Source organism: Grampus griseus, assembly GCF_964374135.1.
Source record: "Grampus griseus genome assembly, chromosome: 12".
Taxonomy (NCBI): domain Eukaryota; kingdom Metazoa; phylum Chordata; class Mammalia; order Artiodactyla; family Delphinidae; genus Grampus; species Grampus griseus.
In genome coordinates, this window is record NC_139006.1 from 24,735,828 (window position 1) to 24,758,950 (window position 23,123).

The 23,123-nt window shown below is 59.5% G+C and overlaps 1 protein-coding gene across 2 annotated transcripts in view; it reads left to right on the forward strand.

Annotated features, from left to right (window-relative positions):
- BCR (BCR activator of RhoGEF and GTPase) overlaps positions 1-23,123 on the forward strand; it is a gene marked incomplete at its 5' end in the record, with an annotated part of 100,087 nt that overhangs the window by 61,750 nt on the left and 15,214 nt on the right. Inside the window, 12 exons of one of the 2 annotated variants that reach the window (XM_082668463.1) lie at positions 226-333; positions 3,171-3,231; positions 4,413-4,465; positions 6,717-6,857; positions 10,940-11,061; positions 12,078-12,246; positions 13,409-13,528; positions 14,137-14,212; positions 15,503-15,607; positions 16,264-16,338; positions 17,734-17,831; positions 19,730-19,861. In XM_082668463.1, coding sequence (XP_082524589.1) covers positions 226-333; positions 3,171-3,231; positions 4,413-4,465; positions 6,717-6,857; positions 10,940-11,061; positions 12,078-12,246; positions 13,409-13,528; positions 14,137-14,212; positions 15,503-15,607; positions 16,264-16,338; positions 17,734-17,831; positions 19,730-19,861 — 1,260 coding nt within the window. The remainder of the gene's footprint in view (positions 1-225; positions 334-3,170; positions 3,232-4,412; positions 4,466-6,716; positions 6,858-10,939; positions 11,062-12,077; positions 12,247-13,408; positions 13,529-14,136; positions 14,213-15,502; positions 15,608-16,263; positions 16,339-17,733; positions 17,832-19,729; positions 19,862-23,123) is intronic. The other variant, XM_082668464.1, reaches the window with a different exon arrangement.

Here is a 23,123-nt window from a genome sequence, read left to right on the forward strand (position 1 = left end):
GGAAGCAGGAAGCATGCTTAGCGCGTGGGGAGGGGAAGCAGGTGGGAGGCAGTGACAGCGTGGAGGAGCTGCGTTTCCCACAGCCCTGCACTGTCTGCTGCACCTGGGCTTCCTCCAGAGCCGTGCATAGAAGCCCGTTACCCAGAGGGATGGAGACTGCCTGTCCCGCACCTGTCCCACACCTGCCCTACACCTGTCCCACACTCTCTTCCTTCCTCCCTGCAGGCCAGCCAGCTGGGTGTGTACCGGGCCTTTGTGGACAACTACGGAGTTGCCATAGAAACGGCTGAGAAGTGCTGTCAGGCCAACGCTCAGTTTGCAGAAATCTCTGAGGTACGCGTGACGCTGTTCAGACAGGTGCGCCCCTCCACCTCCTGAGGGTGGGCTGTGGGCTGGTCATTGGCACACCGTGACCCGGGAGAAGAAGGCACAGCAAACTAAGGTCTGGTTGTGAACCTCAGCTCTGTTTCCGGATGCCTGTGGGTCGTCATGAGCAGACAGACGGAGCAGCCCGAGGAGCACCCTGCCTCCCCAGCGGCCAGGGCCCAGCTCTGGGGTACCCCGGACAGACTTGCACTGTCTGTGTGTAGTTCGGGGTGTCCATAGTTCTGCCCCATTAACAGAGGTCTCGACACTCGAGTCCTGAGGCCGACTTTGCACCTTGCGGATGGAGAGCAGGTGGGGAGGTGTCATGCTCTGCTCCTCTGGGGTCTGCATCCGGCCCGGGGAATGGGGCTGGTGTGCGTTCTGTCGACCCGCGTGGGAGGAAGCTGCAGGCTGGGCACTGCATCGGCCCGGGGGCTCTGAAACCTCAAGCCCTGGAGTGTTAGCACAAGGGGCCTCGGAAGAGCCCCCTGGATGCAGAAGACGGGTGGCCATCGGGGGCCGGTGGCCATGCCAGGTCCTCCCTGCCCCGCTCCATCCTGCTTCTGCCCGTGGCAGTTGAATGATACTTTCTTCTTCCCAGGCCTGTAGTCCTCAGAGCCCTGACCTGCCTTCCCCGCCAAACAAGGATTCTGGGTGGGAAGACCTCCAAGTGAAACCCCAGCTTTAGGAAGAGAAACGGAAACTAGAAATAGGCAGGGGAGGGTCTCTTGCTGGGATACGATCGTACCCCGACTGTCACACCTGGGCTTTGTTCCAGGGGATTTGTGCTGTTTTATAATTTATCACGGGGGCTGGGCCCTGTGGGTCCCAGCACCGGCGTCTCCCATGGTGATAACGTGCCACACCGTTCCCCAGAGCCCGTGGGTACCCTGCTCCCCACCTGGTGCCTCTGGTAACGGGCTACATGCACCCAGGGCATGCACCCAGGGCTGCAGGCTGGCTCCACACTTCCCTCTGAAGCTGCCCTCGTTTGCCTGCAGCATTGGGTCTGTTCCTCTCTTTCGTTCATTAAACCAGCAGCCCGCATACTCCTAACAGCTGGAATGCTGGCGCCAAGTCCCAGGCGACTTTGACAAATTAGAGTCATAATCTTTTAAGAGCAGGCTATGGTTAAATGGAGCCAAGTTCACGTCCACCAGGACAGGTGTCTACAGAGGAGGGAGGAAGCGACGGTGGGATACCAACCGGGAGTCACATGGTCCCACCAACCAGGCACAGGCACAGGCAGCAGGACGGGGTTCGGGGCGGCCAAATGCCGGTTCTGTGAAACTTTTACCATCAGGTGGTATCCACTTTGGTTTTCCATCCATGTTTCAAAAAAGCCCCAGAGAAATTAGAGCCACACAGACAGTGAAATGAACCAAAAGGACACAGAAGAAGCAGGCCATTCAGAGGTGTGGGGAGTTGCATTCTGCGGGGTCAGAGCTCGGCCATGGGGACTGGATGTCCATCTCCAAGGACAGGCAGGGTGGAGCAGTGGTCCTTCACGTCTCCCAGGACTGGCCTGAGAAATGGGTGTGCTGCAGTGTCCAGTCAGACTGGAGTTGCCTGAGATGGGTTCTGCAAGCTCGAGCTCCCCAGATAAAAAGTAGGTAACAGGAATCATGTGAAAAGGGCTTCCGGAGTCTAGTCAGTTTGGGAAATGTGGGGTTAAACCAAACTTGTAAGTTTTCTCAAGGCAGGCCTCCCAGAGCCCCGAGATGCTCAAGGTGCCCACGTTCATCGCACCTTCCAGGGGCCCTTGGCGCGTGGGCTGCTGCCCTGGCTCATGTGAGCGGCACCTAATTTTTGCAGTTTTGAGCTCTCACACCCCCTCATCCCCCCGCCCACCCTCTGGGAGCTGCTGAGGCAGATGGATGGAGGAGTTATTGAGGGGAGCTAAATTCTCAGGAGAGGCACCAAGGTGCATTGTGAGTTTGGCCCCCGTGAGCTTAAAATACACTATGTTTTCTAGTCCCAAGAGGTTTCCCACAGCCTGAGAGGTTGGGACGGTCATCTCCAGGCCCCTTCCCATTCCTGTGCTGTGTCTTCTGTTCACTCAGAAGTCTCGTACTGGGATTAGCCACAGCTTCTTTCCAGAGACTATTTCAGGCACACAGGGACCTTTTATCCACATTTCTCTTGGTACCTTGGACCAAATCAGCAGTGCCTTTGACACGGTTGTGTTGAAAAATGACCCACCCACTAAAAAGCTCTGCTTACTTCCTGGGCAAGGACGTTTGCAAAGTCAGGGGAGGGGAGGCTGGGGTGGAGGCAGAGTGCATGCCAGCGGCCTGCCCTGGCCTCCCCGAAGCTGAGTGCTCTTCTTTCTGACCCACCAGCCCCTTGCACGTTGTTTAACTGCTCCAGGAAAGCTGATCTGTGCACCCAGGAGGGGCATTGCCAGTTGCCTTGGTTTGCAGGATCCTCTGCGTCAGAGGTTCTCAACCAGCGCTGATTTTGTCCCCTGGAGACACTTAGCAATGCCGGGGGACGTTTTAGATTGTCACAGCAGGAGGAGAGGGTGCTGCTGCACCCATAGGATGCTATTCAACATCCCAGGGTGCATAGGACAGCCCCTTAGAATAGAGAATTTCTGATCCTGATGTCAGCAGCGTCATCCAGGGCGAGCGTGTGCTCAGTTGGCCCCGTTCTGCAGGCTGTGGCCCAGAGGTTTGCCACATCTAGGCTTCTCAGCGGTGAGAGGAGGGTGAGAGTTCTGCTGAAGGTTTCTGACCGTGAACTCACTGACACATCAGAGCTGCTTCATCTGCCCTGTGGAAAACGTGCTTTTCTCTTTGCAGAACCTGAGAGCCAGAAGCAACAAGGATGCCAAGGACCAAACGACCAAGAACTCTCTGGAAAGTGAGTTCTCCGTGCCGAAGCCCCTGCATGCCCCTGTGGTGGCGGCCGCTGCCAGCAGACAGGAGCAGCCAGGGCGCCCAGCTGGGTCACACTCCGGCCCCTCTGCTGCTCCAGATTTCCAGTAGTGGGGGGTGGGGGGATGGGGAGGGAGCAGCACTGGCCATGGTGGGTGCGGAGGGACAGGGTCAGGACCTGTCGCCACCAGTGGGAGGTGGGGGTGGGGCAGGGAACCAGGAAGAGGTGGGAGTTGTCGGAAGCCCACAAAGCAGGCACTGCCGGGCATTTGCAGTGTCATCTTGTCCCAACGGCCCTGCAGGGGGCTCTTGTCTTCCCTTGTTTCAGATGATAAAACAGGTTTAGGGTGGAAAGGACCATGTAGAACGCAGATGCAGAGTGGCTGGGCAGGGGTCAGGGCCAAGTGTGTTTGCCCTCATCCCTCTGGGCAGAGTGAGCTCAGGAGCAACAAGGTGCTTCTCGTTTCTGGCTGTTAGGGTCTTGGGAGGAGTTACGCTCACAGAGAACAGCAGACGAGGGCCGGGGCCACAGCTACACCGCCCTCTGAGCCGGTTTCCCCCATTTCTGTAAAATGGGGATAACAGTGCATGCCCTGCACTAGTCGTGGGGGTTCTGGGCGGAGCTCCACCCTACATGTGAGAACACGTGAAGCGCCTGAGCCCGTGATGGGCTGTGCCCACCATGGAAAAGCGGGGATGGCCCTGGCCGGTTGGGGCTCCATGCTGCCGGCGTCCAGGGGTCCAAAAACGCTTATAAAACCAAGAGCCGCATCTCAGCCTCAGGCTTGGATACGCACGGAGAGCAGCATGCTGGTCAGCACCCCCGGCCTGGGATCTGCGCCGGCGCTTCCTCCCCAGAGTGCTGGCCAGCTCCCTGACCCAGGCCGGGGGGGCCGTCAACACGGAGGCCTTTGAATGCTTGCTGCTGTCAGCCACGCAGGCTCGGGTTCTGCTCAGCCCTGGACCTGGCACTGGTGTCACAGACTGAAGGCTCACAGCCATGTTCCCGACCTTCCAATGCGTCGGGTTCAACCTTGTCACTGAGCGGAGGGGAGGTGGGGTTCCCAGGGAATGTGGAGGCTGAGGCTGCCCCCACCTCCACCCTTGCAGTGAGGGTGGGTGGGCAGGCGGGCGGTCAGCCTTCTCTCACCCTTCGTCTCTCCGCAGCCCTGCTCTACAAGCCTGTGGACCGGGTCACGAGGAGCACACTGGTCCTGCATGTGAGTCCCTCGGGCCCGGGGCCTCCTTGCCCTGGGGTTCTTGGCTTCTGTCCTGGGGCTGACACCGATATCTGTCAATTTTGCCCACCTGCCCCCTTTTCTGCCACGCACCTGTACTGAGGATGCAGAAGTGAGGCACCTCTGCCATCCCTGGGCTCCTGGGGGTGGGAGGGGGGAACGCAGCAGGCTCGCCAGGTGTTGCAGATGCCTCATCACAGTGGGTACAGGTAGGGAGCATCCCGTCCCACATGGACAGAGGCTTGTGGGTGGAGAAGCTTCCCCAGGGGAGAGGGCGGGGACACATAGCACAGGTTGGAGCACCAATGGCAGGTGCATCCCAGGGCTGTGGTCAGACCACATTCTCCAGCCAGGAGAACGTGTGCGGAGAGGGTGTGCAGGGAGGCCCACCTGGCGGGGCTGCTCCTAAAGGCAGTGGGGAGTCACTTGCACATTATTAAGTGATCGTCTTAATACTGAGAAACAAAAGCAGGGGAAAAAAGGCCCCCGATCCTGCCAGGTGATCCTATTTGTCTGTATTTAGAGTAAGTCTTACATGCACATTTTTTTTTTTAATAAATTTATTTATTTATTTTGGCTATGTTGGGTCTTCGTTGTTGCGCGGGCTCTCTCTAGTTGCGGCGAGCAGGGGCTACTCTTCGTTGCGGTGCACGGGCTTCTCATTGTGGTGGCTTCTCTTGTTGCGGAGCACGGGCTCTAGGCACGTGGGCTTCAGTAGTTGTGGCACGTGGGTTCAGTAGTTGTGGCTTGCGGACTCTAGAGCACAGGCTCAGTAGTTGTGGCACAGGGGTTTAGTTGCTCTGTGACATGTGGGATCTTCCGGACTAGAGCTCGAACCTGGATCCCCTGCACTGGCAGGCGGATTCTTAACCACTGCGCCACCAGGGAAGCCCGACATGCACATTTTTTTAAAAATGTACAACCAAGTCACAGAAGTGTTTGAAGTGTCCGTTTCCTGTCTTGCTTCCTCCGCACAAAGGAGCCACCACCACAAGGATCTTTATGCCAACACACGTGGCATCTTTCTAAATCACTCAGACGGCGTTGTGCTGTGCATACCATTCCACATGTGGCTTTTTACCCCTTAATGTTATATTGTGGCAGTTGTCCCACTTTGGCCCAAACAGCTCTGCCTTGTTCATTTTTAAGCTGCGTGGTTTTCCATCCAGTGCACGTTTCAGAACTTCTTACCATCCTCTGACTAAGAGTTCCTGGATGGAGGGAGATAAGCTGAGATTTGCGGTTTGGGAGGCTCTGGCCGGTGGCCCATCAGAGTCCTGGAGATCCTTTATTTGGTTCCCTCACCACGATGAGCCCAGGCCTGGCAGGGGGAAGCCAGAGCCACCAGGAGCGGTGGGGGGGGACTGGGATCCCCAACACCAGAGCCTCCCCTGAGCTTACTTCATCTCCCCAGGTTCTCTTTGCTCTAGGATTTGGGAGCTAAGAGGGTTTTGTTTCTCTGAACCAGGAAGCCGTAGACTTTGAGCACAAATTATGTGCATTTGCAGTAGAGAAGGATTCTCAGGCTCTGATCTAAAAGAGGAGGAGCCGGGGGCTTCCCTGGTGGCGCAGTGGTTGAGAGTCCGCCTGTCGATGCAGGGGACACAGGTTCATGCCCAGGTCCGGGAAGATCCCACATGCTGCAGAGCGGCTGGGCCCGTGAGCCATGGCCGCTAAGCCTGCGCGTCCGGAGCCTGTGCTCTGCAACGGGAGAGGCCACAACAGTGAGAGGCCTGCGTACCACAAAAAAATAAATAAATAAATAAAAGAGGAGGAGCTGGGAAGGTCAGGGGCTTTCTCCTGACCTCACATGGACCGGCGGACCAGGATGGGTTCTGCCCCAGGGGACCTGTGACAATGTCCAGGGAAATTTTTGCTTGTCACAACCACACGTGAGGGGGCGCCACTGCCATCGAATGGGCAGAGGCCAGGGACGGTGCCAGCATCCTCCAGTGCCCGGACAGCCCCCACCAAAACCAGCCCTGCATGTCACCAGGGCCCAGGTAGAGAAACCTACCCCAGACCTGTAGCGTGGAGCCCCTCTCTGCAACGTGCAAACAGCATAGGCTTGTGGGGCGCCGTTAGGGGCCTGCTCCCGGCACAGTGCTCGCACAAGTGCTGCCGCGCGGCCCAAGCCACGGTGAGAGGCGGCCCCAGGTCACACCCAGCGCGTCTGCGGCTCTCACAGCAGAGATGCCGGGGCTGCTCTGACTCCATCCTTCGTCCAATGCAGGACTTGCTGAAACACACCCCCTCTAGCCACCCCGACCACCTGCTGCTGCAAGACGCCCTCCGCATCTCGCAGAACTTCCTGTCCAGCATTAACGAGGAGATCACGCCCCGCCGGCAGTCCATGACCGTGAAGAAGGGAGAGGTGAGCGTGGCGGCCGAGCAGAGGTGGGCGTGGGGCCCACTGTATCCACACAGCTCAGCCCAACACAGAAACGCCTGGACTTGGGGGCCCTTGACCCTGGCAGGGTGAACCCAGGCCATTGTGCAGGGCATCGGGGTGTGGTTTCAGGGGTGCGGGCCTCACTTGGGGGGTTATGTCCCGGGCACCGCACACCCTGCCGGATCAGGGTCCCCAGCTAAGGAGAGCGGTGAGAAGGAGGATGGCATTTGTGTGCTGGGGACCACTCGGTTCCTCTTGAGTGTTCTTTCATTAACATACAGTTAACAGTGGGTTTAAGGACTTTAAAGCGGATGAAGGGGAGGGGCGTGTGGTTTGTGTTTGCAGCCAGAGAACGGCTGGAGAACGAAAGTGGTTGACTTCTTCGGCCAGGAGGGCTCTCCTTCCCCTCCTCCCTCCCTCTCTGACAGCCCATCCCAGTCTCCATCTCTCTGCACATCGTAGATGATAGGGTGTGGAACAGAGGGGCTCAGACGCCACCCCTGCCACCTCCGCTCCTTCCCGGGAGGGGCCCAGCCCGGTGCCAGGCAGCTCGCAGCGAGATGGCAGAGGTGTGCCAGTCAGGGGCGGCGTCTAGTGTGAGCATCTTTCGTTGGAAGCGGCACCGCGGGGCGGGGGGGGCGGACCCGCGGCCTCTGGGGTCTCGTGCAGGGACAGGAGCCGTATGGCCCAGCAACACGTGGGCTGGCAGCAAACCTTACTGTAGCTGCCGCTCGGAACCACTCCTCTTCCCGTTAGCGTGCCAGGTGCTCGGCGGCGCCGAGGCTGACCCTCCAGGACTTGGGGCTGGCGGGCAGGCTGCTCTCAGCCCTGTGCTCCCACACCTGTGTGGGAAGTGGTACCTGAGTGCTCGGCCTCCCTTGTCTGCAGTTCACACGGTCTCACCAGACTCGGGATTTGCTTCCGCCAAGACTCCCGTCCCTGTCGGGTTCGTGCTGCCTGGTCTCCCCTCCTGGGACACCATGCTGTCTCGCAGGCAGTTCCTTTATAGGAGCACCGCCCTCCTGGGAAGCAGCTGTGCGAGTCCTTCTGTGGGTGCTGGGTCTGCGCCTGTGTCTCCCGCTGCACTTAGGTTCCCCGGGGAGAAGCGCCTCCTTGCTCTTCAGGTCATTGGAAGCAGCTGCCTTCGGGAATTGAGGAAAATCAGATGTCGCCTGGCAGTTGTCAGCCAGGCCCTTGAGCCCGCATCTGTATCCCAGGCCTCCTTCCCCGTGGACCCATGGTCGGGGTCCCGGGGCGCCTGAGTGGGAAGTGTGTAGGGGCCGGTGCTTCATGGGGGCAGGGCTTCTACCTGCGCCCACCCCATCCCCACCAGCATCTGGTCCTGTTGACCTGTGGTGTCTGCTCCTTGAGGGGAATCGCTTGGGTGCCTCAGCCACGAATCGGGGAGAAAGGCCGGTGACACTGAAAGGTGTCTGAGTCGCACGCGCCTTCATTCAGGGTTCTCCGTCAGGAGCACAGTGAGGGAGATAGGTGGCGGCTAGACCAGGATTCAGGCAGATCCACACCTACACCACTGCCTAGGACGAACGACCTCGAGAGTTGGGGGCTGGGGTCCACAGATAGAGACAGAATGAGGCCTGACTCCTGGGCAAGGGTCCAGGCTCCCTTCGTGGATTTGCCAGTATCGTGGGTGGGAGCCCTGCTTTCCTGGAGCTGGGAGACCCTTCCTGCCCATCTGCGCAATTTCTGTTTGAGCCACTGCAGGACCCCAGGGTGGGCTGGGGTTCAGAAGTGAGGCCTGGGGCCTCCTTGGGAGGGAGGACATCTGCCACGATGGGGAAGCTCGTGGTGAGAAAATCCTACAGCGCTCAGAGGACAGCCACACCGTCCACTCCCCGCACTGTGCACCTCGTGTGGCCCTCGGAGACGGGGTGCAGCACAGAGCAAGGCTCAGGCCAGGACGTCATGGGGTGGGGGGCTTCTCCTGGAAAGATGAGGATTTGCACAGGCAGGGGTGCATGGGGAGGGGCCGGGCAACTGAGTCCACCCATCAGAGCCCCGCAGGGCTGCCGTCTGAGCCCGTGTCTACTACCACGGATGGGTGGATGTACGGGGCTGCCACAAGTGCCAGGGTGATGCTGGTGGCCTCTGGAGGATGAAGTTGGTGGCTGGGGTGGGATTTTGGATGAACCTGTGAGCGGCAGGACCCGGCGGGGAGGAGGGGAAGGGCCTGCAGGGGGCTCCATCAGGGCTGGGACCCTGGACGATTCTGACCTGCTGACAGAGGGGGCGAATCCACCTCTGAGCTGGACGTCGGGGGCCCTCTGCTGGCAGTGGCCAGAAGCTCAGCTCCTTTGTGTGGAGAAAGGACTGCAGTCCCCCCCTCCTCACAGAATGTCCCTTGGTCCTGCCTCCTGGGCTGGAAGACCATCTGCGTGTCCCTGCCGAGGGGGCGTTCCTCGAGGACCTCAGTGTCCCAGGACCTCCCCCCGGCACAGACCCCGCAGTCAGGCTGCCCAGGTCTCCAGTGCTGCATGGCCGTGTCCCCAGGTGCACATGCTTCTGTGCTTCCCATGGGTGCGGACGCGGGGCTTGCCTATGCCCACAGCAGGCGGGGGAGGGCAGTGACGATGGGTCACGGCCTGGGCGCCTGGGCAGCCCTCCTGCCCTCCCACTTATGGTCTGGTTGGCACTGGCGGCTCCCATGTAAATCATCCGGTCTCCGTGCCAGGGCCTGGCCGGCTGCTGTGAGCCGAGCTGCGCATGACGGTGATGTGGGGGTGTTGGGGGGCCTGGCCCAGGCTGCATTTGCTTCTCGGGGGCTCCTGCTGAGAGTGGGGGGGGAGTTCAGGGATGCACAGGTTCCCTGAGAAGAACCTCAGGTGGCAGGTGGCAGTGGAGCCAGGTGCCCAGACCTGCTTGGGGGGGGGATGTTGGGGGGGCTGTTGGGGGGGGTGACAGGGGTAGGCAGATGCTGTGAGTCTTTGCCCCCTGTGGTGTGTGTGCCTGACCCTCCGGACCCTTCCCAGGCCATCACAGAGAGGGGTGGGAAGTTGCCCTTTCTCGGGGGCCTTCTCTGAGGCCAGGCGGGCAGGGTCCCCATTGAGCACCTGGTCTCTTTCCTCCTGAGCACAGACCCCCGAGTGTCCCCGCTCGCTCCCTGTGCTGCCTGGGGTGGATGGTGGAGCTCCCTGAGGCTCCGGCTCTCATCTTCGAAGTGGGCACGAGGACTCAACCACAGCAGGAGGGTCACATCCAATGACAGGCCACGTGCTGGCACAGCACACCCGGGGCGCGTGGGGCAGCCTCTCATCCTGTCTCTGTGTCCTCGGCACAGCACGGCGCCAGCCCGGATGAGGTGGCAGGCAGTTTGTCCACTGAATTACCGACTTACTTCCATGTGCCCTGGAAACTTGTGAGCCATGGGACCATCCCTTGTCTTTCAGATGAAGCCCCCAGGGGCAGAGAGGCACAGGGCTTGCTGGGAACTGGTGCCTCTAGTCTCCCTGCTCCTTCGAGGATGCCTGAGGGTCAGGGGTGGGCATCAGAGGTGTAAAGCCCCTAGGTGGGCCCCTACCATCAGTGGGCACTGACCTCAGAAGGACTAGAATGTGGGGTCCCAGCTGGGGGACCCCTGCCCAGCCTCCTGATTCCCTCAGATCCAGGCCCAGCCCTTAGCGTGACTGCCCCCTCTCGGAGTTCTCCCGGCCCATCTCCTCCCCCCTTACCAGGCAGTCCCCTCTAGGCCGAGCCCCAAGCTCTTGTTACCTGAGCCTTGACGGTCCCCGTACGAGAACGTCCCCGCTCCACGTGGCCGGCCTCTTGCCTGGGTCTCCAGGCCCGTCCTGGGGGTGTGTGGGCCTCCCTGCTCAGAAGGGCTCTCCCGTCGCCTTGGCTGCAGTGTCTCCTCCGGCCTCCAGGCCAGTGGCTGTGACTCTGTCTGGGGCTTGGGAACTTTGATGAACAAAGAGCAAGGCGTTTGGCGTGTGTGCTTGCGGGCGGATGAGGTGGAAGGAGCGCTGGGAAGTGGGTGTGAGGGTTGGAGGTGGGGGGAGTGGAGGCCCTGGCCGCCCCTGCCCTGACCAGCCCCCCGCCCCCTGCAGCACCGGCAGCTGCTGAAGGACAGCTTCATGGTGGAGCTGGTGGAGGGGGCCCGCAAGCTGCGGCACGTCTTCCTCTTCACTGACCTGCTCCTGTGCACCAAGCTCAAGAAGCAGAGCGGAGGGTGAGTGGCGGTGCGGCCCCGGCCGAGGGGGGGGTCCCCGGGGCATGGGGTGGTTTCTACAGGAGGAGACCTGGTGTTCTTTCCAGTGAGCCTCGAGAGGTCGTAACCTGTTGGCAGGCTGCTCTCGTTAAGCTACATTCTGTTTCCAACTGGACGTGATGCCAGGCTCAAGGTCAAAGTTCATCATTAGGAATCTGGAGACATTCAGGGTCTGGGTGGGTGACCAGGCTGTTGACTGTGACTTCAGGTGCAATGGAGGGGCTGTCATGTCGTGACCCAGACAGGTCGGGGGGCTGCAGGGTCTGGTGCAGGTGGGGGATGGACACTGGCTGCCCCTCCCCTGTCCTTGGAGGGCATCACTAGGTGATCCCTACATTTTGTCTTCCCGAGATCATGGTGGCTTCTAAGTGACTCTCAGCATTGGCCTGCAGACCCCACCCAAACCCCCAGGGATCAGACCACACAGGTTGCAGCAGTGGGGGGCCGGGGGCTGGGAAGCAGTGGCTGGAATGGAGGAAAGAAGGTCTGGGAAGAACCAGAACTGGGCTCTTCACCCCATTCTGCCATCGCCACGCTGAGTGGATTTAATCAGAAGAGAGCCTTGGTTTCCCCATCTGTCGAGGGAGGGATTACACCGGGTAGATTTGCAGCCCCTCAAACTCTACAGCTCTGGACGTGTCTGCAGTCCTCTCCTGACTGTCATTGGCGGCCTAGGTGGTCTCCCGCGTCAGGGAGCCTGTGAGCCACCACCGTCAGCACAGAGTAGGGTGGATGAGGGCTTGTCAGACCCGTGGGGCCTGGGTCACACGTGCACGATGACCCTCCCCAGGGGTCACCGAGGCTGGATCGCCAGTGTCTGCCTGTGGCCTTATCCCAGCCTGTCTCAGGGACCATGAGCAGAGTTTGAAGGTCAGGTAAACTTCGTGGCCATGAGCTTAGGGTTCCCCAGAGTCGAAAGCAGTGACTTAAGCAAAGGAAGGTGGCCAGCCTGTTAACCTGCCCCTCCCCCCACCCAGCAAAACCCAGCAATATGACTGCAAATGGTACATCCCGCTCACGGATCTCAGCTTCCAGACAGTAGACGACGCGGAAGCCACACCCAACATCCCCCTGGTGCTGGATGAGGAGCTGGATGCCATGAAGATCAAGATCTCCCAGATCAAGAGTGACATCCAGAGAGAGAAGGTGGGGCTGGGAGGTGGTGCCAGGCCGGGCTCTGCGGCTCGAGTGGGCAGCATCCCCTCACGCTGGCAGGCGGGCGAGTTCTGCAGGGCATCTGACCCCACTTCTGGTCTCTGGGACCTGCTGGGACCCCTGTGAGCCCTCGCAGTGCCAGGCCTCCTGTCAGGCATGGAGCCATCCAGGATGGGGTGGGGGGAGGTGCCCCTCTGTCCCTCTTATAACTGCCCTGATCCGGAGCAAATCCCAGGCTGGGCGGAAACACGGCCCCTCCACAGGGTCTGGTCTGCACCCAGCAGGCCCCTGGTTGTTTCTGGAGAGGAACAGTGTTCTGGAGGAACAGTGAGGATGAACCCCTCGCCTGTAGGGTCAGCCCAGGCCAGAGCTGGTGCCTCACAGTGGCCAAAGACAAGGGGGGTCCCCAGAAGGTTGATGTCCAGGGACACCCTGCTGAGGTGGGTGCAGCAGGACAGGGGTCCTTCTCAGCCCTCACCCTACCCAACCTTCTGTACTGCAAACCGCACAGGATGGGGAAAGCACAGGAGCCCCAGGACCGGCATGAACTCTGGGTTGTTTATTCGTCCCGACGGACCCGTGGCCCCCATGGCAGAGTGTCCCGAGGCAGAGGGGAGCCAGGGCTGCATCCGCGGGGCTGTCAAGCTCTCTGCCACCACTCACCCATCCGAGCCATACCCTCTGCCTAGTGGCAGGCAGCACAGCCTCCCCCGGGGACAGAGGGCTTCAGGAGGGAGGAACATGACATGCGACAGGGAGAGTTTTCCTAGCCAGGTCCTGGGGGTGCATGTCACCCTCCATCAGGACCCTCGCAGTCACTCCCGGGGGACCTGATGCTGAAATGTGGCAGATCCGGGAGCAGGGAGGGGCCTTTGGGGTCACGACAGGCCCCTTCACATTGTCTAAGTTCGGAGCAAGTGAAAAAAGGGAGGTTTGTGAGAGGAAGAACTTAATCCCTTAAGAAGGATGGGCTGAGCACATCCAGCAATCTATGCCGGGCCTGGACGCTGTGGCCGAGACCCTGTCCACGCTGGGCCGCCAGACGGTCTCCCGTCCTCCACGGACCGAGGACCGAGGGGTGGTGGGGCAGGCAGAGTGGGAGCGGGCCGCGCTGGGCCAGGGCTGGAAACGTGACCGTGCCCTCTGCCCACAGAGAGCGAACAAGGGCAGCAAGGCCATCGAGAGGCTGCGGAAGAAGCTCTCGGAGCAGGAGTCGCTGCTCTTGCTCATGTCCCCCAGCATGGCCTTCCGCGTGCACAGCCGCAACGGCAAGGTGAGTGCCCAGCGTGGCACACAGGCTGCTCTCTGGGGCTTTGGGCCGGAGCCCCCGTGGCTGGGAGGTGATGGGGTCTCCAGGGCGTCTCAATAGGGCAGGGGGCTTGCAGGACTGTGCAGACCCAGCCCTCGGTGCAGAAATGCTGTCCGGGACCTCTTGGGCCAGAGAGACAGCTTCTCTCCTGAGTGGCTTCTGCTGCCTCTGTAGCCAGGGCCTTTCCCTCCACGGGCATCATGCACTTGTCGGGGGGCAGCCCATGGGGGGCAGCCGGTGGGCTTTGCGGGAGCCTTGCCTCTGCGTCATGGGCCCGGCCTGTGGGCATCAGCCCTCCCCTCTGCAGGTCCCACCTGGTGACCCCGGTGGCCCTACGCTCTGATTCGTCACGCCCTGACCCAGGCGCAGCAGGAGGGGCGGAGGGTGCAGGGAGGGACGAGCAGTGCTGTGAGCACAGCCGCCCCAGCTCCGCCGGCCTGCAGCGCGGAGATGCTCGTGCCTCCTGTGGGCGTGCTGCAGGCTCCACGCGGCGACCAGGACGGAGCCCTGGATCCACTGGGTGCCCGCTCAGCCGGGGTTGAGATAACGGGTGTGCTCTCCCCCACCCCCAGAGTTACACATTCCTGATCTCATCCGACTATGAGCGGGCCGAGTGGAGGGAGAACATCCGGGAGCAGCAGAAGAAATGTGAGTGGGCCGCGCGCCCAGGCTGTGGGCTCGGGAGCGTCAGGGCTGGATGGTCGCCTCCCATGGTCTCAAACCTTGTTTTCCCCAAGGGACAATGGAACTCTTACCCAAGTGAAGTGTGCCGTGGAGCCCTAATATGGGAGATAATGGGGGAGGGGCTGTCCTGATAGGGCCCCCTGCCCTCTGTGCCCCCCCCGCCTGCCCTCTGACCTCCTCCATGAACCCCCTTCCCCTCCTCTGACCTTCTCTGATTTCCCTGCCTGCCCCCGGGGGCCCCCCTGCACCCCTGCTGCCTTTCCGAGGCTGCCATGCACGTGGCCCACCCGCCTTGCCTCCCCCCAGGCCTGCCACACACCCCAGCAGGTGCTGATGCCATACGGCCCTCGACTGGGCCCACCTGGGCAGCCACGCTGTGCTGGCCCTGCTCCCCTGTGCTTGACTGCTGTCAGGACAGGGCGCCCACTCCCCTCTGGATGGCCCCTTCTTTGGACGCTTCCCTCCGTTAGCAGTTCTTTCCTTCTGCTCAGCTCAGAGCTGCCCCGTCCTGCCTGGCAGCCTTCAGGGTGGGACGGCAGACCCTGCCCCAGGTCCTGGGGCTGCAGCTGCCTGGTTCCCTCCTCTGCCCCCAGCCATACGGTTTGGGATTCCCGAGCCATCCTTGCTAAAAGGTTTCTGCGTGTGCCCTGTGTGCCCCCCAAGGTAGGTTGGGGGCTCCGCACACCTCTGCCCTGTCCTGAGCGCCTGTCCCTCCAGGGTTGTCATTCGTGCCTGTGCTGAGACCCCAGTGCCACTGTCTCCGGGGGCAGGCGGGCGCTCCTGGTGACTCTGACGGCCAGTGCCTGGGACCCTGCCAGAGTTCCTGTCCCAGGTGTCCTGTTGTAACCAGGGGCCCAGACCATTTACAGCATGTGTTGTCTGCTCAGAAATAATCCCCTTCGCCCACCTGGTGGAGAGAAGGGGGAGCAGGGGACAGAGCCCCACAGGAAGGTGCCCCAGACCACCCCCTCGCAACCGGTTGCCTTGAGGCCGTGCCAAGTTGGTGGGCGGCCCTGTTTGTGAGCGTTGCGCAAAGATTCCTGCAGCCCTCTGAGCCCAGCCTGGGCCCCCCGGGGCCATGCCTCACCTGCCCCTTACCGGCTCCTCCCTGGGAGCAGGTGGCCCCTGCGGTCCTCCTAACCAGGGTGTGCTGAGGACCCAATGGGGGTACATCTGAGAACACCCCATGGGGGTCCTGGGGAGTCCGAGAGCTGGGCAGACTCACCAGTCGGTGCGCCTGTGCCCCCATCTTAGGTTTCAAGAGTTTCTCCCTCACGTCCGTGGAGCTGCAGATGCTGACCAACTCGTGCGTCAAGCTTCAGACCGTCCACAGCATCCCACTGACCATCAACAAAGAAGGTGGGCTGTGCCCCCCAGGCCACCGTCCCTTTCTGCTGTTAGTGCCATCCTGGGACCAGAGACGTCCATGTCAAGGCTGGGTGTGCTGCTGAGGGCCTGTCGGCCTCTCCGGGATGTGGACGGGACGGGTTAGGGGTGGTAGCTCCCAGGCGGCAGCCACCGGGTGGTTGAGAAGACCGATGGCTTGGCCTCAAGTCCCGAGCCACTCCTCAGACCCTCTGTGCTCTGGGCCCCGCTCCCCATCCCCCGCCCGCCCCTCAGCCTGGTGCCGCCCGCCCCCACCTGTGGTTGTGCTGCATCTTGCGTTCACTGTTACACACACTGGTGCACATGCAGCCACACACAGGGGTATGCTTTGCACACTCAGGCACACACACCCCATCCACGTGGCATGCTCCCCGACCCTCTCCTGTCCTGAGAACCTGTCACGTCTCTTCTCGGTCCCTGGTTTGCCCATGTTGTGAACCCAACTAGATCCTAAGGTCCCCGAGACAGAGGCCACGATGGGTGTGTTTCTGCTCCTGACATTGCCTTGTCCCCTGCTAAGCAAGTGACAGTCACGTGGGGCCCTCATGAGGGTCACCTTGAAGCAGAACCTGTCACCTGCCTGCTTCTCCCAGGAGGACGGACGCTCACCTCTCTGGTCTCTCGCACAGATGATGAATCTCCTGGACTCTACGGCTTCCTGAATGTCATCGTCCACTCCGCCACTGGCTTTAAGCAGAGTTCTAGTAAGCGGCTGGGTTGGGGAGGAAGGTGGCCGGACACTGAGCCGAAGGGTGCGGGGACCAGAGAAGCAGCTGACCGCCGGGAGATGCGGTGCTGGCTGACGCCCACTGGGTGTGGAGTTGCTTTCCCTGGGGTGGACCCTGCTGTTGCCAGCGCCTGGCTCAGACCCTGCGAGCTGGGGAGCTGCCCCCTGCAGGCGAGTCCTGCAATTGCAGGGGCTGCGGTTTGCTATAGACCGAAAACGCTGCCTAGGTTGCCAGGAAGCCAGGAGGCTGAGGGCCGGCACCCTGACCCTGGTCAGCAGAGGAGATTCTGCCGCTCTGATGAGCCAGAGGGATACCCTTTTAATACTTCCCCCTGGGGGCACCTCTCCCAGCCACTTGAGCTGTCAGAGTGGTGAGGGCTGGTCACATTTCAGCCCAGGTACAGCAGACGCTCACCTGTCAGCCTGGCACCAAGTTCTCAGGGTCCCTCGGAGGAGGACACAGGGCAGGCACCGTTCTGCTGACCTACCCACTGTTGCTACAAAACCAAACAAGAAACCCCTGACGAGCCACAGGATAGAAGATATTTACAAACTGTGTATATATGATCAGGGCCTTGTATCCAGAACATGTAGAGAACTGTTATAACGCAATGCTTGAGACAACCCAGTTTTTAAAAAATGAGCAAGAGATTCAGATAGACATAAACACATTTACAGATTTGTGGTTGAATGGGAGAAATGGGCATAAGAGATCTTTCAGGGGTGATGGAAACGTGTTACAATTGGATAGTGGTAGTGATTACACCACTCTGTAAGCTTACCAAAAGCATTGAATCGGTCACTTAAAGTGGATAAACTTTAAGGTGTACAATTCATACCTCAGTAAAGACATTTTTTAATAAGAAAGAATGGAACACAATATCTATTGAATAAATTGTCTCACTAACTAGAGGTGAATAAGTCTGAATACAAATACTTTTTCATTTTACCCTGTACTAACTTTATTAGTACACTGATGGACGCCACGCCCTGCACCCACTTTTCTCCCAGCACCGAACTGCTGTCAGTGAGCGGGGGAGTGAATGTTCTGAGAGGTGCCGGTTCTCTGCGCACTGTTGTGAGGTGCTGCTAACCTTGCCGGCCACCGGTTTGGTGTCTTGTTTTAAAAAGAAAACCAAGGACTTCCCTGGCAGTCCAGTGGGTGAGAGTCCGCACTTCCACTGCAGGGGGCACAGGTTCGATCCCTGGCCGGGGAACTAAGATCCCGCATGCCACGCTGTGCGGCCAAAAAAAAACAAGACAAAAATAAAACCAAGACTGTTTTTTATGATTTAGAAAATAACACCTGCTTTTATAGAAAACACTGGTAATAAGGGAAAGCATGGTCATCCTCTGTGTCGCTCTCCTGCAGGTCTGTACTGCACCCTGGAGGTGGATTCCTTTGGCTACTTTGTAAATAAGGCCAAGACACGTGTCTACAGGGACACGGCTGAGCCCAACTGGAATGAGGTGAGGCCCGACTTCTGGGTGATCAGGAGGAACATCTTCCAGGGAGAGAGTGTGACCCCAGGGGCTTCCCCGCAGGCAACGGTGCCAGCATTCCCGGAATCTCCTGGAGGACCGGGCATGCCAAGAGATGGAGATTTTATCTCCATGTTCCTGAGAATTCTCCACTCCCTCAGAGATTTTATCTCCATGTTCCTGAGAATTCTCCAGTCCCGTCAGAAATTTTATCTCCATGTTCCTGAGAATTCTCCACTCCCGTCAGAGATTTTATCTCCATGTTCCTGAGAATTCTCCCCTCCCGTCAGAGATTTTATCTCCATGTTCCTGAGAATTCTCCACTCCCGTCAGAAATTTTATCTCCATGTTCCTGAGAATTCTCCACTCCCGTCAGAAATTTTATCTCCATGTTCCTGAGAATTCTCCCCTCCCGTCAGAGATTTTATCTCCATGTTCCTGAGAATTCTCCACTCCCGTCCCCCCAGTTACAAAGAAACTTTTTTTGCTGACAAAGCATCTGGAAAAAGAACTTAGAAGGGCTTCTTGTTACTAAGGCCTTTGTTAATTGCTCAGTGTTTCCTTGGGAGGTTTCCATGGCATTTTTCCTCAGAAATTGGGATGAGCGTTCGGCTCTGTGACCCTCTCAGTGTCCGGAAGCTGGGGCTCTGCTTGTGTGTGGGGCCTCGCTGGGCTGGAGGGAACCCCAGTCTCTTTTCTCAGCATCACTCCTGTGATTATTAGCTGTGCCTCCTCCATAGAACTGGGGCACAGGGAGCCAACGGACTACCTGGTCCTTGTAGCTCTATAGCTCTGGGTGCCCGTACAGAAAGGGCTGGTGTCTCCGTGACAAGGGGGGATCACAGCCAGGTGGATCCATCGAAGAAGGCTTTGAGGAGAGCGAGAGGGCCGTGACCCAGCAGAGGTGACAAGGGCAGGGCTCTGGATACTATGCAGAGGGTTCTGGTGTGAGGAAGCCCTGGGGGCTCGAGGGACCGAGCATGGGGTCGGGGGAGCTTCAGAGCATCAGGCCACCCGGCGGCCACCCTGGCTGTGTGTGCATGGATTATGCAGGGCCGCACAGGTTCTGGGCATACACACCCTCCCTACCCCCATTCAGGCTCAGAAGTATTTGCTCTCCCCTCCCCGCTGCTTCCCCAGCAAGAACCCATGCCTGCAAAAGCCCTGGTGTGAAATGCAGCATTTACTGAAGGTTTCACAGGCGTGACGGAGGAGAAAGTAGACACCTTGGAGTGTCTGCGGGAGAATTCTTTCCTCCCAGGTCCCTCTCTCGCCTAGGTCACCTCCCTGGATCGATTTTTTTTTTCCCCTTTCAAATAGGCTTTATTTGTAGAGCAGTTTTAGGTCCACAGCAAAAGTGAGCAGAAAGGACAGCGATTTTTCCATGTTCCCCTGTCCCTGTCCCCCCCACCCCCACTATTGACACAGCAGAGTGGGGCACTTGTAATTGGTGAACCTCCGAGGACACATGCCCCAAAGCCCACAGAGTGTCTGCGTTTGTAACCAGCACCCCAGAGCTTCTGGTGTAGGTGGTGCGGGAACCACGCTGTGAGACGCTGGCTTAAGGAGCTCCTGGTGTAGGTGGTGCGGGAACCACGCTGTGAGATGCTGGCTTAAGGAGTTTGGCTTACGTTTGAGAGGCGCTCAGAGCTTCCACAAGCATCCAGATGGGGCCACGGTGTGATGCTCACAGGGAAGTGGCTTCCGAGGGTCTGCATCGTGGGACGGAAGTGAGGAGAGTCTCGACGCGGGGCCTCCCGGGGCAGCTCGGGAGCTATCTGTGCAGGAGCCACGGTTCAGAGGCCCCTTCAGCTGGCAGCACTGACCCCCACTCGCCGGGGCCCCCCCAACTAACTCAGGGCTTTCCTTCTCTCTCGGGGCCACAGGAGTTTGAGATCGAACTGGAAGGCTCACAGACCTTGAGGATACTGTGCTACGAGAAGTGTTACAACAAAAGCAAGATCACCAAGGAGGACGGCGAGAGTGCAGACAGGATCATGGGGAAGGGCCAGGTGCAGGTGAGGCTGTTGCCCTCTGCTCCCTGCAGGGTCCTGTCTGCCCCCACCACCTCCATGTAGTCGTCCCCCGGCCCCGGACGCACTCACCCCAGCTCCAGAAGCTCTGTGTTCTTCCCCACTTGACACTCAGGGACCCTGAGACGGGGGTGAGGCAGGCCTGGCTCTGAGTCATCCGCCGTGGGGGACCTGGGCTGGCACCTTCGCGGGTCCTTTTCTGCCCCTCTGTCTGTCCGTCTGTCATGCCCCGTCTTGTCCCCAAAGGAATTTCAGATCCACCTGTTTTTCCAGTGGGGCTGCCGTGCCTCCACGGCCTCCGGAAGACCCCCAGGCAGGCTGCTGAGTTGGTGCCCTGGGTTGCAGGTGGCAATTAGGAGCTTCCTCTTCTTGGAAAAACATGAGTCTGAGTCTACCTGCCTGACATCCCCTCTCCGGCTTCTAGACTCAGATTCCAGGGGGTGCAGCTGCATCCCTCCTGGGGCACAGGTGCCCCCCCTGGAGTTGTCATAGGAGCCCCTGGTGGGCCAAGAGTGTCTGTACAGGACCGGAGAGGGGTCCCAGGTCCAAGCCATTCGGGCCCGCAGTCCCAGTTTCCCCGGGCCCTGAAAGCACCCCCCACCCCCAGCTCTCGCACCGCTTGGCGACAGGAGCTGCATCACCTGCCTGGCGCTTCTTGCAGCCTCACTGCACGCTCCTGCCCCCCGTGGAGAAAGCCCGGTACCCTCTTTCTTTATGGGGCATCTTACTGGACCCAGCTAAGCGGGTTCCTCCCTGCCCTGCCCTGGAGGTGGGCCCTGACTGTTCCCCACTCCCCCTGGTGCCCCGGGACCCCTGGATGAGGCCTCCTGGCGGGGGAGTGGTTGGACATTCCGGGTGCCAGTCAGAGGACAGGAAGCCCCGCCTCCCTTCCCCGGGGCAGGAAGTGAAGATCCTCACGGCAGGAATGACAGGAGAAAGGGTGACTCATCCCTGGGTAGTTCGTTGTCTCTGTTGGCAAGTCTGGGAGTCACCACTCCAGCTGGCTGGCTTCCCCACCTTGGAAGCTTGTTAGGGAATTTGATGGCTCAGCCTCTCCAGGGACCCCTGTACGTTGAGAGCAGGTCTGAAAGCAAAAACGCCCCCCTGATCACCCTGTTCTGCTCCCCTCACCCACCCACCAGCTGGCGCCACAGCGGCAAGACAAAGACACAGGGAGAGGAAGCCAATGACAGCTGGGGCTGGGCTCTCCTAAGGTGGAGACGGCCCAGGGTGTGAGGGGACACCAGTCCGGGACGACACTCTAGTGAGCCCACTGAGGTTGGGGTGTGTGTTGGGGAGCAGGGCGGCAGGACTCGTGGCCCCTCTTGGGCGGGGATGGTCCACGAAGGCCGGCTCCTGGTCCAGGGTCGCTTGGCGTCTGTCCTGGACCTGAGACCTGCCTGTGGCTTCGATCCTGGGTGAGAAGGGGTTGGTCCCTCCTTGCTCCCTGTCAGCCCAGGGTTCAGTTGGGCCAGTTTTAGGGTCTTGGTTTAGAGCTGAGCTTCTGGGTGGAAAAGCAGAAAGGCAGGCCAGGATTCATCCGTCGTCCCACCTCTGGCGTCCCAACCAGGGACCCGTGGCCAGCCAGGTCCCTCCCTCCGCCAGGGCCACCCTGCGTGAGCTTGGCAGACAGGGTGCTGCATGGGTGGCTCCTGTGGGTGCTGCCCGATAGTTACTGCCTTGCGGCTCATGTGCGTTGACTCCCCGCAGTGATCTTGAGACCCAGCCTTGTGTCTCCACGTGGATCTTGTCCACCCTCCTGGCTTTACGTGGAATCCCATGGATTCCAGCCTCACTGCTGGGCCGTTTTGTTCTCGATGGATGCGAGGCAGTCCCCAAACGGTGCTGTTCCTTGAGTGTCCTGAGCTGGATGCCTTTGAGTGCCGCCGTGTTTAGGCACCTGCCTCATGCCGGTCATCGCTCTGGTCCTTAGTCGTCACCTCTGCTGCTCGAGGATGGCTGGCTCACTTTGCTCCCTCCCGCTCCCCTCCGTGTCTGCACCTGCCCCCAGCCCCGGCGTCCCTCACCCACACGCACCTTGCAGAGCCTACGATGAGCTGACAGGCTGGTGCCCGGCTCCTTTTCGTGGCTCCGGTTCCTCCAACCTTTGACGCCAGTCACCTGCAACCTCCACGGCTGGGGTCCCAGGGGTGGTGGACTTTGAAGTGTGGCCTCTAAGCTCTGCCGCTGGGTAACCGAGGGTCTCAGGAAGGAAAAGAGGAAAGAACTGATACTCATTTTCCTCCTTTACTGAGTCAAGCCGTCTTTGGAAACCCTCTGCCTTGATACATCTTGATGTAAACAGAACATTTCCTTATGCTCACGCTTGTGTTCTCCGACAGTCAGGGGGTACCAGGTGAGTGCCTGCCCCATCTGGGGAAGACGTGAGCGGTGAGGTTAGGGGGCTGGTGAGGGGCGTCTCCCCGAGTCCCTGCTGCTCCCAATGTCTGATCCCAGCCTGCGCTTCCCCATCCATGGTGCTTTGAGCTCCTCAGACAGTCCTCCTTCCAGTAGGACCCAGACGTGAGATGGGAGGTGGGGAGGGGTGGACTCTGTTAAAAAATACGTTCATGGCCTTGTTAAACCAGCAATGCGGACTTCATTCCAGGGGGCTGTCGAAATAGGAGAGAGATGGGGCTCAGCTCTGAAAACAAGGAAAGGTGGGAATTTACCGCCCGGGGGACAGGGAGCAGATGGAAAATGACTGAGAACATCAGTAATGGTGGTAGTAAGATAACACCAGGGCCAAGGGGGTTTCTGGCTAAGCCGACCTAGTGGGATTCTTGCTAAAGACAGGCCCAGGTGATCAGACATTACCAGGGGACGGTGGGGAATGAGTAGCTTGGTCAGATGTCGAGGTTGCTTAGATATCGAGCGAGGATGGGGGATTCTTGCTAAACTGACTTCGCAGGATTCTTGCTAAAATTGGCCTCTTGAGGACATGCCCCAGGGATAAGACCTACAGGCATACCTCAGACATACTGCAGTAAAGCGAGTCATGGGAATTTTCTGGTCTCCCAGTGTGTATAAAGGTTATGTTTACACTGTACTGAAGTCTAAGTATGCAATAGCATTATGTCTGAAAAAACAACGTAAGTACCTTAATTAAAAAATACTTTATTGCTGAAATATGCCAAGCAGCATCTAACAATGCAGGGTTGCCACAAACCTTCAGTTTGTAAAAACACAGTATCTGCAGAGCACAGAAAAATGAGGGATGCTTGCAGCTGGAAGGCAGCCCTGAGAA